At 41.2% G+C, this 17,494-nt stretch overlaps 1 protein-coding gene and 1 non-coding gene across 2 annotated transcripts in view; both read left to right on the top strand.

The window, feature by feature from the left end:
• Nucleotides 1-17,494, top strand: part of NPSR1 (neuropeptide S receptor 1) — a 51,586-nt gene that overhangs the window by 12,638 nt on the left and 21,454 nt on the right. The window contains exons 3-4 of the mRNA XM_044946677.2: nt 748-949; nt 12,463-12,539. Coding sequence (XP_044802612.2) covers nt 748-949; nt 12,463-12,539 — 279 coding nt within the window. The remainder of the gene's footprint in view (nt 1-747; nt 950-12,462; nt 12,540-17,494) is intronic.
• On the top strand, nt 9,376-9,482 carry LOC112586735. Its single transcript, XR_003111221.1, has one exon. It is a non-coding gene; the product is annotated as a U6 spliceosomal RNA (small nuclear RNA).

Below are 17,494 nucleotides of genomic sequence, written 5' to 3'. Positions count from 1 at the left end.
ACTCTGATTTGTATTAATTGTCTCCATCTGACTCCATCATGGTTAGATGAGCAGAGTGTATATTTTTTTTAATTCCACTTTCAAGAACTCAGTTTGAGACTGAGTGGTTTGCCCAAGGTCAAAACATCACATCTGAAAGAGCCCAAATCTAGTGTGTAGGGTCAGAGCTACCAGACTTCAGGGATGGTTGAAAGAACTCTGCTCTCCAGAACCAAGCCCACTGCTCTTTCTCTGCCTTACCACTCCTCCCTTGTTCCTTCAAACAAAAGAAGGCTATTGAACGTTTGCCAAACAGCCTTCAAACACTGTCACAGTGCTTCATTTTGCTAGGTATGTGAGAAGAATAACAACCAGATCAAAGGCCCCATCTCTGCCTTTCAGGATGAGCAAGGCACCAGAGACAAGCATTTGCACAGCAACCTATCAAATGTACATGATACGAACTGAGCTCCATAGTACTGTAGGTATGTGTCAGCATCTCAAGTCAAACAGGTAAATCAGGGAAGAAGAAGAGAAGGAGAGATTGGGCCAAGCAGTGCTGTAGCTTCTGTGATTAAATTCTCCCTTTAATCCTTGCATCAGCTCTAGATGCAGGTCCTATTACCCCCATTTTAAGCATAAGGAAACTGAGGCTCTGAGAGTTCTAGAATTCCTCTCCCACCACGATCTTTTTCCACACCAGATACCAAGTGTGCTCCCAGAGGCTGTTTCCAGATGCCCAGGCATCCCTCTCTTTTCTTTGAGCAGAAAAGCAGGCCAAGGTCCTCATCATGATTGCCTGGAGCCTCTCTTTCCTGTTCTCCATTCCTACCCTTATCATATTTGGGAAAAGGAAACTCTCCAATGGTGAAGTGCAGTGCTGGGCCCTGTGGCCCGACGACTCCTACTGGACCCCGTACATGACCATCGTGGCCTTCCTGGTGTACTTCATCCCCCTGACAATCATCAGGTAAGAGGCCAGCAGGCCAGACACATACGGGGGCTTTCCCAGTTCATCAACTGCTGTTCTCTTTCCTTCTAGGCACTCATTGCTCCTAGTGTCCTTTGGGGAACTGGCTAGGAGCCAAGATCTTATGTAAAGCTACCATATGCTAAGCTCAACTCCTCCAAAGTGGAATAAGGAGGATGGAACTAACATTTTCTGATTATGTGCTATGGGGCAGGCCTTGTGAAAAGTGGCTAACAATTATCCCATCCAACACAACTCTATGAAATAACTACTCTTATCCCCATTTTATACATGACAAAACTCAAGCACAAATAAGCCAAGTAACTTATTCAACATAACATGGTATTTAACCCCAGGTTTGTCTGATTTCATATCCTGTTCTCTCTCCAATATCATGCAACTTTTTAAATATAAGACCTAGTACCAGTTTCAGAAACCTTATAATTGAAAAGACAGACAAACTTGAAACAAAACTGGAAAAAATGAAAACACAGTATACACACAAATATGCTAGCATGTGTATTCAATGAAGTCAAACAATGGCAGGGAGCACTTCTTGGAAGCATCCTTTAAATGAGGGAAGCCTTCAGATAGGAGAAGGGGAAGGTAAGAACAGGTTACCTGGTGACTGGGGATAAGAGTGTATATGGTGACTGGAAAGGACAGGCAGGCAGTGCCAATGGAAGAGAAGTTGGCAATAAGCTCTTTCTGGATGGGGTGAGGCTCATTGTGAAGGGCCTTAGGAAACAAGCCATAGGATGTTCCTTTTGCCCTGCAGCCAATGGTGGACCAAAGATGGTCTTTCAGTAGAGAAGATCACAACCTCCTGGACAAGGCAGGGTCTCCCTTAGTCACATCATAGGATCCTCTCTGAAAGGCTGGCTCAGCACAGGTTGGTGGGATTGGAAACAGCAGGGAGATAACTGGCTTGTTAAGTACAAACATGGAACTTGCCGATTCTGCACCTCTTGAGTGTTCCCAAGTCTACTATCAAGTACCACGTAAGTTGTCCTGGGCAAATGAAGATCAGCCTTTGTGTTTCAATATTAATAGTATAAATAATGCTGTGATAAAAATCTTGGTACTTAAAATTATTCATGAGTCCCTGATTATTTCCTCAGAACTCATTCTAATGGAATTGCTAGATCATAGATGATGTTCATTTTAAGACTTTTGATGCATATTCATAACCTGCCCTATAAAAAAAAATGTGTATTCCTGACAACAGCAAACAAGAGCTCTGATTTTTCTTCCCCTCACCCAGAGAAAGGTGATATCATTTCTTTATTAAATCTTTGCTGATCACAAAGGTTTAAAAAAGTATCTCATTGTTTCCATATGCATTTCTTGGATTAAGTGATTGGATATTTTCAAGTGTTTTCTGATGTTATAGGAATTACTTGTTCTTGCTCTTTGTTCATCTTTGTCTCATAAGATGCTAAAACTGGAAAAATGTTACCCATCACATAGTCCAGCCCCTAAACTTTTCACAAATAGACCTACAGCTAAAAGAAGTGAAATGATTTGCTTTCCATCAAAGGTAGACAGGAGCAGAGTGATTCCCACGGTCAGCCGCTCAGCCTTTCTGAGATTGGATATTATCCAGTCATCTCTGCTGAATCCACAAGTTAACATCTATACTATATTTCAACTTACTGCTCTCCTCTTCACCAAGCTGAATCTGGGAGGAAGCTGGAAGGGATGATTAAAGTTATTTAGACAGTTGATCAAAACTAGGTAACAGTCAGTTAAAAGAAGCACAGAAAGAGGCCAGCTGCAATGGTAAGAAAGTATTTGGAAGGAAGCGAATCATGTCGTCACAGGGAACTGACACATTGATTTCAGCAGCAGCGAATATCCCTGCTTCTCTCCTGATTGATTTCCCATCAGCTCCTGAAATCAGTTCAAACCCCTGTTCCACAGGGTGGATGCAACCCTGAAGCACAGGCTCACAACACGCTGTCTGGCCAGATCTCTCACTCAGGGCTTTCACGGTCTGAAATTTCCCCCATTCATTCAAGCTGCTTCTTTTCCAACTTGCCTACAGTTCAGCTTGTGCATTTTTGTAGTGTCCTTGGAAAATGCAAAGTCTAACTTAATGATTAAAGGGGGTGATTTCAAAAGTCCTTTTCAGTCAGCCCTTGTCAGACTAAGGCATCAGTAAATCCTGATGCTTGCTTCCAGCCAGGGCAGAACCATGAAAATGCAGTGACCTTGTTCTGTACTTTAGCTCCCCTGAAGCGTTTCTTACCTACTCAGTCATTATCTTCCCTCTTCTGCCTCCTGTGGTCAGCCTTCTGCGGGAGAAAGAGCTTCTCTCTGGGGGGATGCACCAGAGCAAATCACCTGTTCTTGAACGAGGACCAGGTATGAACGAAGTTTTCTGAGGCATTTGTTTTCCAACTAGTTTGAGGGATAAGTTGCTATAATTTCAGTTGTCTCAGAGATAAAGAGCAACTCTTTTTTATTGTTTTCTTTTTTTTTTAACCATACTTTGGCACCCTGAGCTTGATTCTGTTGCTAGTGACTTTCAGATAAGTTTAAAGTCTTAATTCCAAGACTGAGTAGAAGAAAGAAACAACTCAAGTGTTCACTAGTTTTATTAACCATGTCTCATTCTTTATTGCCCCTCATGCATGATACATTTATATACAGATATATATATAATACACATAAACATAAATGTATATTCTTACCAAAATGATTGGCAATATATATATATATATATGTTGTTGTTTTAATTTGCATTTCTTTCATCACAAACGAGGTTGAACATATTGAATACCACTTCATTGAGTTATGCAAGCCCCTTTGCCATGACAAGGCTGTGATACATGAAGGGGAACACATTTTATATGTTCAATATTATTTTTGGTTTATTTTGCTTTTTATTTATTCATTTATTTTTGGCTGTGTTGGGTCTTCGTTGCTGAGTGCAGGCTTTCTCTAGTTGCCATACAGCAGAAGCTACTCTAGCTGCAGTTTGTGGGCTTCTCGTTGCGGTGGCTTCTCTTGTTGTGGAGCATGGCCTCTAGGCAAAGGGCCCTACTGCAGTTGTTGCATGTGGGCTCAGGAGTTGTGGCTCCTGGGCTCTAGAGCACAGGCTCCTTAGTTGCAGCACATGGGCTTAGCTGCTCAGCAGCATGTGGGATCTTCCCAGGTCAGGGATTGAACCCACGTCTCCTGCATTGGCAGGCAGATTCTTTACCACTGAGCTACCAGGGAAGACCTATTTCTGTTTTTTAAGTAACTTAGCTATTCATATTCTTTTTCTCCATTTATCTTATTCTCTCTCTTTAGAGATATTTTTATATAAAAACTTTCCCTGTTTTCATATGATTGGGATATTTCCCTAGTTTGTCCCTAGTTGGCCTTTTCATTTTGAATATGATTTTATTTTGCTTTCAGTTAATAAGACTGACATAATCAAGAGGAGAGAAATTATGAATAACTAAAATTAGAAAGTCAAATGAATCAGTTTGAAAAAAGAATCATAGGAAAGTACTTGGCAAAAGTTTATATAAATGCATATGAAAAAATGAATGAAATGTAAATGGCTTTTCTGTAATATATAAACATTTTATATTTTAGTGTATTCACATCCACTCACACTTTACATTTTTTATTTCTATTCTCTCTTAGAAAAAAATAAGTTCATTTCACAAACTTACCTATATTTTAACTTTTAAATGATTTATTATTTTACTTATTTGAAAATAATTTCAGTTTTGGGAGCATGTTAAAAATATCACTTTAAAATTGTATTATTTTATTGTGATGTCTAATTTTGAGATTTTACTTGATTTTTATGTAATATAAATTAAAAATCTAAGTTAAATTTATTTTTTTTTAATGCTGGGTCATTCACTCCAACATTACTTACTGAATAATTTCCCTTTCTCTATGGTATGAAATGGTAATTCTATCATATGCATATTTATATTATAAATGTTCTTAGTGTTTAGGAGCTTTCTAATCTCTTCACTTTATTTTGTTTTTGTTTTCTCTATTCTTTATCTTTAGAGAAACCGTTATACAATAATTTTTTTCTTCTTTAATATGTTGTAAATATTTCCCCAGTTTTTCATTTGTTTCTTCATTTTCAATATGATTTCCTTTTTCTCATATGAAAATACGCTTAATAGCATTTTTCTCATATCAAACTGGCAACATTTTTAAAAAGACTTGGGAGTGAGGGACACAGTGGGAGGCAGAGAGTGAAATTTTTTACAAACTTTCTTAAAAAACAATTTAATAAAATACAATGAGAATCCTTCAAAAGTTTATACAGCAAAAGAAATCAATGGAGAGTTTCAGATTAGCAGATGCAAATTATTACACATATGGATAAACAACAAGGTCCTGCTGTATAGCACAGGGAACTATATTCAATATCCTGTAATAAACCGTAATGGAAAATAATACGAAAAAGAGTATATATGTATAACTGAATTACTTTTCTGTACAGCAGAAATCAACATAACACTATAAATCAACACAATTCAACAAAGTTTTTAAAAAGTAAAAATTTTTTAAGTAGAAAAGAAATCAATCAAAAATGTCCAAGCAGAAGAGGAAATGACATGGTCCTGATGAAAAAGTACTACCTTCTGAAGGTACCCCTTCTCATTAAAAAATCTCTGGGAATATGAAATAGAATGCATGCATAATATTCCACAGCGTGGTTGAATATGCTTTCATTTTGTTTCCAGTTAGTAGAGATTGACACAATTAAGAAAAGGAAAGACCACACAAATAATTAAGTTAGTGGTTTTTCTGCTACTGATATTACATTGTTTTAATGACTGTAGCTTTATATACAATTAGTATCTGCTAAGACAAGATCTATGCCTTTTTTAGATTCTAAGGCTATTCCTGGGGAAGCTGCTCACACACTCTCCTTGCACCCACTACTCCAGCCAGAACAAGCTGTCTGAACACCCCACACTCCTCTCATCCCTGGGCCTTTGTGCACATCATTCCTTATGTCTGGGCACTCCTCCAGACTCACTCTGCCTCACTTCTGGCAAAATGATTCACATTCTTTCTGTCTTATTTCAAAGACTGACGGAGTTGTCTCTGCCAATCCTAGGCCACATCCGACCTCAACTTGTCCAAGCTGCCATTAAGGCTTCATGGGAGTGTCACTGCCTGCTTCTGCAACTGTATCTCTTGAGCATGTGACTCTTGTCTCAATCTCGAGACTCCAAACTCAGCACATAATGAACACTTTGTAAATGTTAGATTAAATAAACAATGCAGACCTGACTGCTGAACTTCGTCAATTAGACAGAAGTATTATGTCACTCCATCTCTCTCTCTCTCTCTCACACAAACACACACACACACACACACACACACACACACACATCTAGTATGGAAATTTCTGGTTATTTAATGCCTAGATCAGTTTCTGGCATATGGCAGATACTCTGTAAACATATGTGAAAGGAAAGAAGAGAGAGAGAGGAAGAAATGCAGAGAGGAAGGGAAAGAGGAAGGAAGGAGTCATATTGTCAGTGGCAAACTCTCCTGAGAGCTGTGCATGGATAAAAATTTAGCTGTTCTATCACTAATTAAATCAGGCTCCCAGGACCTGAAACCACAGTGACTGACAATAAAGGCAATGCATTGTTTTTCTGGGTCACCAGAACTCCTGTTGCTTCAAAATTCATTTGACTTGTCTGACTGTTGCTGGGAAAGGTTTTTAGCCCTACTGTAATTGATTTACTCTAGCTATGGTTATTGTCTTGCTACCTAATTGATTTCTCATTCTCCTATCATTTTTACTCTAGGAGATGAAGGTGGAGGCATAAAAGAGCCATAGCTGGCAACTGCAAAACAATAAGTGGAAAAATGCACATTGGTCATGGAGCATTGATTTATATTATGCAGAAAAAAAATCCACTTATTTTGTTTGGGGAAAGGGGGTCATGCTGTGGGGAAAGCCCCATGCAGAGGTCAGGACAGGTCTGTGGACTACAAGGTCATGGTAGATATAAGGGCCCAAGGTCCTAGCCAGCACTGTCCATGGTACGAGATGTCCAAGGCCAAAGGATATTGTCTGAGAGATGGCAAGAGGTAGGTCTTTTGAAAAAGCCGTCATTACTAGCCTGCTAGGTTATGGTAGATGCTTATATTTGAGTTCCCCATATCCATTCCACTCTAAGCTGCTCATGGCAACCCCTCCCCTTAGCATGTGAATGCTTCAGATCTACTTCTAGGCAATGAAATGTGAGGCAGTGTCTTTTGAAGAGCTTTTGGAAAGATTTCCCCATTTTAAGCAAACACAACGGTATGAAATGAAAAATAAAAATCTTCCTTCCCCTGTTTCCCTCCTCAGAAGCATCTGTGTTAAGATCTTGTTATACACCCTTCCAGGACTGTTCAGTTCACATACCAGCATATACATATGTACAGAGACAAATTAAACATACTGAAGGACATCTGATCTTTGGAAAAAAAGAACAAGTTGATCAATCGCTTCACTTTCCTGTTTAGGGCCATTCAGTGGATTTCTATTGTTTCAGACAAAAAGTCCAAGACCTCAAACCCTGTACTCAAGGCCATGTGTGACCTGGTCTATGCCTCACTCTCCATCCTTTTCTTAGGCCACACAAGCTGCCTTACTCACCATGCTTCAACCACACTGGCCTTCTCTAAGTTCTTCAAATGGGCCTGATCCCTCCTGTCTCAGAGACTTTGCGAGTGCTATTCCCTCTGCTTGAATGACCACCTTATTTTTTGCATTTAAAAAAACCATTTTATTCTTCAGATCTTAGCTGAAACTACACCTCTTCTGAAAAGGCTTTCCTGAAGCCTTTCAAGCCAAGCCTCTATTACATACTCTTACATCCCCTATATCTTATCTTCATGGCATTAGTGTTAGTGAAACTAATTAATGAGAAGAGAGACACTTTTGATCAGGGAGCATCCTTAAGCCACTAGTAGGAGAAGAGTGAAAAGGACCACGTGAAGCCTGCCAAGTGAAGCATCAGCTCCCCATACTCCTGCTTCTACTCCCACTCATGCTTAGCTTCTAAGTTAGATCTACAGAGCACAACTGAAACTCATACTCAGGCCCCAGAATGAGGCAAAGTTAGAGACAGAGATGGAACCGTGGCTCTAAGACTGTGATGGGCATCCATCAAGTCCCTGACCTGTGCTGAATAGGAGTCATGAAAGGGGCACTTCTGGTCTGAGTGGAATGTTCTCCCTGTATCTTGAGGACAGAGGGAACTTTTGATTCCATTTCCTGACACTCATACACAATCTAGAAGCAAGACTCAGGAAGTAGCCTTAGGCATCCTCTTCAGTACTTAGTGCCACTTGAAAAGTCTTCCTCTGGTTTGCACTCTCACACTCTTTCATGGCCAGAAGCTGCCTTCAGAAAGCAACAGAAGAAAATGTGTTTGTGTTTGGATCGCCTTCCATAAAATCAAGAAATAAACAAGCCAGGAAAGGGATACTTTACTCAATCTTGGTACCCCTTAGGTTTTCAGGTTTGTAAGAAGCTTGAAATAAAACTATGCCTGCTGAGAGAATGGAAATAAATAAAAGGCATGGAAGAAGTTAACCCTAAAGGATGGAGATGCTGTTCCTCAGCTGTTTCTGAGAATGGGCCATTTCTGGATCTGCTTAATCTTTAAGATATGACTGCCATAGACAAGGGACTTCCCAGGTGGCTCAGTGGTAAAGAAACACCTACCAAATATAGAGGATATAGGAGACATGGGTTCAATCTCTGGGTCACGAAGATCCCCTGTAGCAGGAAATGGCAACCTACTCCAGTATTCTTGCCTGTAAAGTCCTATGGACAGAGGAACCTGGTGGGATACAGTCCACGGGGTCACAAAAAGTTGGATGAGAGTGACTGAGCACCCATGCAAGGCATAGACAAGACTCAACATACCAAGTGTTATACCAGCCCAGAGGCCCCAAGGAAGAGGTAGCCAACTGTCACCGAGGAAGAGAAAGGTTTCGTATCAACATGATACACGGAGAATGGGCTAAAAAAATGTATTTTTAGGAAGCAAAGGAGACACAGAGAAATGGAAGATATTGGACCTTATGTTCACCCAAAGTCAACTACATATTAAGCATGGAATTGGGGTTAGTTTAGTTGGCTCCTCCTGTTGCTGACATGGAAGAAGGTGTATTGAGAGACAGTGGAGTAGAGGGAGGCAGGATGGTGACAACAGAGGTGAAGAAGGCAGAGATAGATTGTGGGAGGCTTTGGATGCCCTGCTCAAGAGACTAGATAGCATCATGTAGGAGAGTGGAGGCACTGGAGGGTTTTTAAGCCAAGGAATGATTCTGTCCCAAAGCTCCAGTTCTGATGGCAAGTGGTATTGACATTCCAGATGGTAGCAAAGTGGAGATGTTTATAAGACTATGGCAATAAATCAGGCAAGAGATGATAAGGAGTGTTTGTTCTGGCAGCACATATATTAAAATTAGAAGGATACAAAGAAAATGTTCATGGCCCCTGCATAAGGATGACACATTAATTTGTGCGTTCATGCATATTTCTGTGCTTAATGGATACAAAGTTTCAGCTGGGAAAGATGAGAAAGTTTTGGAGATGGATGATAGTGAGAGTTGCACAGCAATGTCAGTGTACTTAATGCTGCCAAACTGTACACTTAAAAATGGATAAAACGGTAAATTTTATATTATATTTATTTCATCACAATAAAGAAGGTTCTAGATATTAAACAAGAAGATACTGTAAGGGTCTGAAGTGATGCTGAAGAGCAGAAGTGGAGAGGAAGGTACAGATGATGGAGACATTTTGAAGCGACAATTCACAGAATTTGCTGATTAATTAGATGAAAAGAATCAGCAAGAAGGAAATAGATGTATTCACAGTTCTCTCTGATATATGACTGTTACCTCCTGAGAAGTGGCTGCATTTGGGAAATAAAGGGGGCATCCTACTTATTAGTTTTCCTGGCTAACAGTAAAGCTGCTCCTGGCTTTCTACTTGCCTGACTGATCCTAGCAGGACAAGGTGGGGGTGACTAAGGCCCAAACCCCTAACACATAAAACCTTTCTTAATTTTCCACTGTGTATACGGTTGATAATCAACAAATACTTGAATTATTATTCAATTAAGCAGCGGGGTTGCAACTGCGGTACTCAATTATACTTGATGATATTGTAACCTTTCCTTGTATTTCATTTATCTGGGAAGAAGTTCTCCTGATGTCACAAATATTCAACTTAGGGAAAAGAACAGACTCACTAGCAATTTGGTTTCTCATTTTTTCTTTCATGTAGACAAACAATTTCCAGAAAAGTCCCTGGGCAGGTATAGGAGGGGTGAGGATGCTCCTCAAAGACCCTGAACTTTCCTGGCAGACTCAGAGGAGGTTCTCTGAGCAGGGAAAAGCAATAAGGAGGGTTTTACCACAGTCATTAATTGAGTTATATTACAGAGATCATTAAAAGCAATTAGTGCTTTGTCAGCTACTGTGAACTAGAACTCTGATTTTTTTTTAACCAAGTGATTCTCAAGAGGGATGTTAGTGCAGTTTTAAAATGAAGCAGTGCTTTTTCTCAAAGTTTTTAGTCAAGGTTCTTAGTATATTAGAAATGTCAAATAACTAATTAAAGAAGGGTATGTTTATATTTATCAAAGAGGATAAAGGATACAAACTTCGCTAATGCTTTTGAGTCATTGGTCCTTTTTTCCTGTTAGGTGCAGATTTTGCTGTTGTTGTTGTTTAGCCACTCAGTCATGTCTGACTCTTTGCAAACCCATGGACTGTAGCCCACCAGGCTCCTCTGTCCATGGGATTTCCCAGGCAAGAATACTGGACTGGGTTGCCATTTCCTCCTCCAGGGGATCTTCCTAACCCAGGGATCAAACCCACATCTCCTTTATTGCAGGTGGATTCTTTACCACTGGGTCACCAGGGAAGCCCCTAGGTGCAGATTACACCATGTAATATTAGGTGTGATATCATGTGAAGAATGAAGAAGGAAGGTTAAGAAAATGACATTCATTGAGCCTCTGATAATTTTAAAACACTGTGTATAGCACTTTAAAGGTTGTCACATTTGATCCCTAAAAAACTCTTTAGGTTGCATTACTAACTTGATTTGATGGTCTAAACTAAGACCCAGTCTTTTAGTGGGTTCTGGCTGCTATGATAGAACACCACAGAGCAGGTGAATTGCAAACAACAGAAATATATTTCTCACAGTACTGGAGGCTAGAAGTCTGAAATCAGGTTGCCAGTTCAGTTGGGTGGGGCCTCCCTGGTGGCTCAGTGGTAAAGAATCCGCCTGCAATGCAGGAGATGGGGGTTTGACCCCTAGGTTGGGAAGATCCCCTGGAGGAGGAAATGACAATCCACTCCAGTATTCTTGCCTGGGAAAGCCCATGGACAGAGGAACTTGGCGGGCTACGGTCCATGGGGTCGCAAAGGAGTAGGACATGAATTAGCAACGAGCACAAGCAGTAGTACGGTTGGGTGAGAGCTCTCTTCCAGGTTGCAGACTTCTCCTTGTAGCCTCACACGACAAAAATGTCACGAGAATTCTGTGGGAATATCCTCTTACAAGGGCATTAATCCCACTCATGAAGATGCAACCCTCCATATGACCTAAGCACCTCCCCAAAGTCCCATATCCTTATAACACCATATTGGACAGTAGGATTTCAACATATAAATTTGGGGAGGAGGGACACAATTCTTCCTGTTTCACTCAGTGTATTAGTTATCTATTTCTGGGTAACATATTATTATTTTAAGTCACCAGGTTCATGATAATCTATCTCTTAATGGGTTCGGGTTGCTATAACTTATTATCTCTCAGCTTCTGTGGGTCAGAGTCTGGACATGGTTTAACTGGGTCCTCTGCTTAGGTGTCTGCCAGGGCTGGGGTGTTATCAGAGGCTCAAGTAAGGGAGGATTTTCCTCCAAGTTTCCCTGGACTTCTGGCAGAATTGATTTCTTGGGGCAAAAGGACTCACAAAAGCTTGCTTCTTCAAAGCTAGCAATGCACTAGAGACACTAGCAAGACAGATCCTACACACTTATGTAATCATAGACATCCCATCACTTTCACCCCAAAGCACTGATAAGCAAGTCACAGGTCTGGCCATACTCAAGGGGAGAGGATGACAGTGATGTGAACACCTGAGGCAGGAATTATGGAGTCAAGGAAAGCCTGTCAAGGCCATACAACCAGCAAATAATAGAGCTAGTTACAAATCTAAATTTTTCTGACCCCAGACCCTGTGTTTGGATTCCAGTCTCAGCTGTACCTCTGACCATCTGAATTATCTTGGAGAAATCACTTAATTTCACCCAGTCCAAGGCTCCTGACTTAAAAAAAAGAAGCGGGTGCCATCTATTGTGACTCTGTAATCAGGAAGGATAGGGGGGCAGACCATGGTTGAGAGACCCTTGCCTCCATATCTCACACTTGGGGAACTGGAGTGGTCCTCAGAGTGGGGACCCACCAGCCACTTTAATACTATCTTTGGTCCTTTCCGCAGTGTCATCTATGCCATTGTGATCAGAACTATTTGGGTCAAAAGCAAAGCCTATGAGACAGTGATTTCCAACTGCTCAGGTAAGTCTTTTATCTGCATTACCAAATCCTTAGCTAATTTTGCTTCTGCAGAGGTTTTTCTCTAGCAAACATGAGCTGGGGTTTTACAGTTATAACAAGCCTGCTGTTATATCAGAGACCAGCTGGCAGGTCAGACCCCCCAAAAGCTGTTTCAGGCAGTTTGCCTTCTCCACATGGCTCTCCCAAAATCTGAGGAAGGAGGACTTTGGGTCTGGCTGAGCTGTGCCAGCAGAGACCCTTGAAACAGCTCTAAGCCAGGGTCTGAGGGTAACCCTATCCTGGTGGGTTTGCAGAGAGGCACCCAAGAGGACTCTGGTATGAAAAGAGAGGACCGTGTAGAGAGGAGGCCACACGTTCAGCAAAACATGAGGACAGACATTTCTGCTTGGCTTAAATTTACAGAAAAACTGTCATCTAACCACAAAACAGTCCTGGGCCCTAGGACAGTCAAGGCAGAATACATGCCCTCCCCATGGTTTGAGCATACCCCACACAGCAGAACAAGCCCAAGACTGCCTGCTACAGCCCTTCCCCAAATCCCATTTCAGCAACCTTACTGCTGAGAACCACCTACACAATAGGTGCTGAGACTTGGAGGCCCATCTGCTTCCCAGGCAGACACCGCTGGGCCTCTGAGAACAACCTGGAGAGAACACAGCACACAAACATGCCCGAGAGAGAAGAGCAGGTCTCCTGGGTGTCTAGTTACTATAAAATGGCTAGTTCTGAAAAAGGAGACCATGGAGTTTCCATGGACCAAGACCACACATATATATTAATTTTGTAAAAATTATCATCCATCTTTTACAAATGGAAATCATTAATTTTAAATTATACCTATCTCTATAGATATATCATTGCATTGTCTGGGTAGGTTTTTGATTGAGTTATCACTTAACAGAGTTCATAATCCTAGTTTGACAGCTCAAGTGAGGTAGGACCAGAGGGTTTCGGAAAGCCCAGAGCTCTAGGTTGGAGGGGAAACACAGGGAAAAGGAGGGTGTTTTAGTGTGCTCAAGCTGCCATAACAATATACCACAGCAAGTGGCTTAAACAATAAATTTATTTTATCACAGTTCTAGAGACTGGAAACCCAAGACCGAGGTACCAGTCAATTCTGTTCCTGGTAAGAGCTCTCTTCTTGGACTGCAGATGGCCTTGCTGGCTTCTTGCTATCTACTCACAAAGCAGAGAGGAGAGACAGAAATTTTTCAACTGTCTCTTCTTATAAGGGCACTAATTCCATCATAAGATTCCTGTTCTCATCTAACTCTATTTCCCAAAGGCCCCATCTGCAAAAATTAATACCATCATATTGGGCGGTTAAGTCTTCAACTTATGAATTTTGTGATGACACAAATACACAGTGCATAACAGGGGAAGAGTCAGGGGAAAAAGTGAGAAGAGAGAGAGACAGTGGAAATAAACATACACCAAGCCAATGAGAGTAGACAAAGGCTATTTAGTCAAAGCTGGCTATAGCAAGGGAATCAGCCACCATCACTTGTCTTTTGACAGAAACACAAAAGCAGTCAGAGGAGTGGTAAAGCCTCAGATGTGCCCTGACTGGGGGCTGTTGTCATGGGGAAGCTGTAAGTGTGCTGATCAAAAGCACAGCATCCTGTGTGATGGGTTAGGCATGCATATTTGGCTTTCTCTGGTTGGTTTTAAGTTGACAATAGGAGCAAAAATTGAAGAGCTATCAGTCAGTAGTCAAATCTTGGGTATTTGTGGTAGACTGTTCCAGGAGGTATTATGCAGTTTATGGACTCTGGGTTAGAAACAGTGGTCTGACTTTCTACAAGTCTGACTTGCATAGAGTAGGTTGGTTTCCTTGACTGGTTACTGTAGATAATGGGTTGGTTTCCTGGGTTGGTTGCTGCAGAGTGTGGGTCAAAGTTCCATCTTATATATGATCTGGCTACCATCCATTTGTTTGCTTAGTCTGTCAACACAGACTGACAAGACAGAGAGACACAGTGCATCTACTGTCAGCTGTCAGTAATGCCTAACGCGGCTCCCGACCCCTCTCCTCATTCCGCAGGCACGGTCCCGGGATGAAGAAGTTAGGCCTCGTAATTCTGACTTGTCTTTTCCTCTCCTCGGCTGAGCTGACTGAAAAGTAATATTAAGGTGGTTATTGTTCTTGAGAGGAGCATGAGAAGGCACAAAGCCTTCTGCAGCTGTGCTCAGTCAGCCACTTCTGGGTCCTTTCCATACTTTACCTCCCTGAATCCTTACACAACTCTGTAAGGTGGCATCATCATCTCTCTCTTACAAATGGAAGACAGGCTCAAAGGTTAAGCAATTTGCTTGTTTTCATAGGTAGCTCATGTTACATCAGCCTATGTTTTCTCTTCCACATTAGGCTGCCTCTCAGAAGAAAGAACATTACAGAAAGGAAGGTGGTGAATGACTGAAAAAAGCTCAATTTTTAAATTTTTTTTAATTATAAAACTCAAACTCAGGATTGTTGGCATGGCTGTCAACCGCCAGCCTCTTTGCTGAGCTCTGCCTTCAGAGCACTCTTCCAGAATCATCTCCCGAAGTGTTTTGATGTATTTAAAAATCTAAAAGGTGACCTAATTTTGCTTAAGTAGGCTGAGGTCTTCCTGTAATTTCAGATTTAAATCAGATTGGTTTAAACCCTTGTCTGTGATTTCTGCCAGTTCCAGGAGACTGGTGTGTCCTCTCTCACTGTCCCTCTGAGCTCTCACCCCACGGTCTCACCTCCAACAGCTCGTCTGTTCCCTCTGCTCTTGATCCAATGAATCATGGAATCCATCTCATTTCCTTAGGCTTGAAGTGATGAAGAGTTTCCACATTCTGTCAGCTACCCCACCACCTGCGGGACCTCCCACTTTTATCTCAGCAGGCCTTTTACATCTGTGATTACCTTGTCTCTCTCCAGAGTCCCCCAAATCTCCCTGCTACTCAATTTTCTAGTTCCTGCACTCTTAGATTCCCCCATCCTCCAGTCCCTGAGATTTTATAAAGCTGCCAAGAGATCCATTTTCCACTGATATACAGTATGCCTCTCCTCTCCAAAGGTGGAAATGGCTACAATCAGTTTTTATTCTCTAGTACAAGTTTATATGTCCATTGTATCAATTTTTTATTTGTCTATATCTTTGTATCAGCATCACTGACCCTTTTCTGGAATGAGGAGCAGAGAGTAGTTCCAAAAAGCCTGTGTACTGTCTGTATCTTATTCATAAGCAGCTCAATTTTCAATCTCATTACAGCCAAGTAACTCCAGAGTTGGCTAGGAAAAAGGTTTCCACTGGTTTTAGTATTCCAGGATTACTGCCCATCAACAAGGGGAAATAAGCAATGATTAGTGTGAACAGAAGCTAACTTTGTAAACACGGCTACAAAATTCAAGTTTCAGAATCATTCTTCTTCCTGGCAAGTATATCTATTTCTTCCCCCTCAAGTCTGACAGAAAGGAAAAGAAATAACTATTTAATAAATGATCTACAGAATTTCCCTAAAACAAGTGCTTGACAGGCAAGAGGTAGAGAATATGAGGTTTCCAATCCTGTAGGTTATCCTTTATAAATGAGCTTGCTTTTGATGCCCAGGGATGTTTACTCTTATAAAACAGAACATTTACTGCCTGTGGGCAGGAGATGGAAGAGGTGCACCCATGAAATGGACAAAATGTAACATATCTGGATATAACTGCATCTGGCCAATATGACTTGGAAGATATGATGTGACCCATGCTATAGCCAAAGTACGTGTTTCCAATTAAATGGGGCAGAACAAGCTGAAGAAAAAAGTTTCTGATTAGGAGCAATTGGGTTAAAGTCCTGATCACTTCCAGCTTAATAAACTTAAAATAAGCCCTTTAAGTACTTTTCTTTATCAGTACATGAGAGTGAAATGGCTTTTCTGCAAACAACTACCTTCAACAAAAGGCAAAAAAAAAAGTTGTTTAGTCACTAAGTCAGGTCTGACTCTTGCAACTCCTATGTATGTACTGGAGCCTGCCAGGCTCCTCTGTCCTTGGGATTTCCCAAGCAAGAATACTGGAGTAGGTTGCCATTTCCTTTTCCATGTGAAAAAAAAAAACCAAACATAAAATAAATGAAACTTATATATATATATAGCATGTTTGTGGATAGCAAGATTCAGTTCTATAAAGATGTCTATTCTCCTCAAGTGATTCACAGATTGATATAGTTAAAATCAAAATTCAAATGGGATGTTTTCTTAAGCTTGATAAGCCAATTTAAAAACATACATGGAAATTTCAAGAGTCAAGAAAAGCCAGGAAGACAGTTCTGGAGAATTACAAGGTAGTAAAAGTGTTAGTAGCTCAGTCATACCTGACTCTTTGTGGCCCCATGGACTGCAGCCCACCAAGCTCCTCTGTCCATGAGATTTTCCAGGCAAGGACACTGCAGTGGGGTTGCGATTTCCTTCTCCAGGGGATCTTCCCAACCCAAGGATCAAACCCAGGTCTCCTGCACTGCAGGCAGATTCTTTACTGACTAAGCTACAAGGGAAGCCCAAGGTAGTAAAGGTTTAATGTATAAACACTGATTTATCATAAAGTTAGAGTGACTAATAGAGTATGGTATAGACACAATTCAATAGGAAAAAAAAAAAAGCTCCCAAAGAGACCCACACATATAATATAAGCACTTGATATACGTCAGAAGATCATAGGGTAATCAATTAATTGGATCTTCACCTCAATTCATCAGTTCAGTTCAGTCGCTCAGTTGTGTCCAACTCTTTGCGACCCCATGAATCACAGCACGCCAGGCATCCCTATCCATCACCAACTCCCGGAGTTCACCCAGACTCACGTCCATCGAGTCAGTGATGCCATCCAGCCATCTCATCCTCTGTCGTCCCCTCCTCCTCCTGCCCCCAATCCCTCCCAGTATCAGAGTCTTTTCCAATGAGTCAACTCTTCGCATGAGGTGGCCAAAGTACTGGAG

This window comes from Bubalus bubalis, chromosome 8 (genome assembly GCF_019923935.1).
Source record: "Bubalus bubalis isolate 160015118507 breed Murrah chromosome 8, NDDB_SH_1, whole genome shotgun sequence".
Taxonomy (NCBI): domain Eukaryota; kingdom Metazoa; phylum Chordata; class Mammalia; order Artiodactyla; family Bovidae; genus Bubalus; species Bubalus bubalis.
The sequence above is the reverse complement of the archived record's forward strand: the minus strand, read 5'-3'. Positions and strand labels throughout refer to the sequence as shown.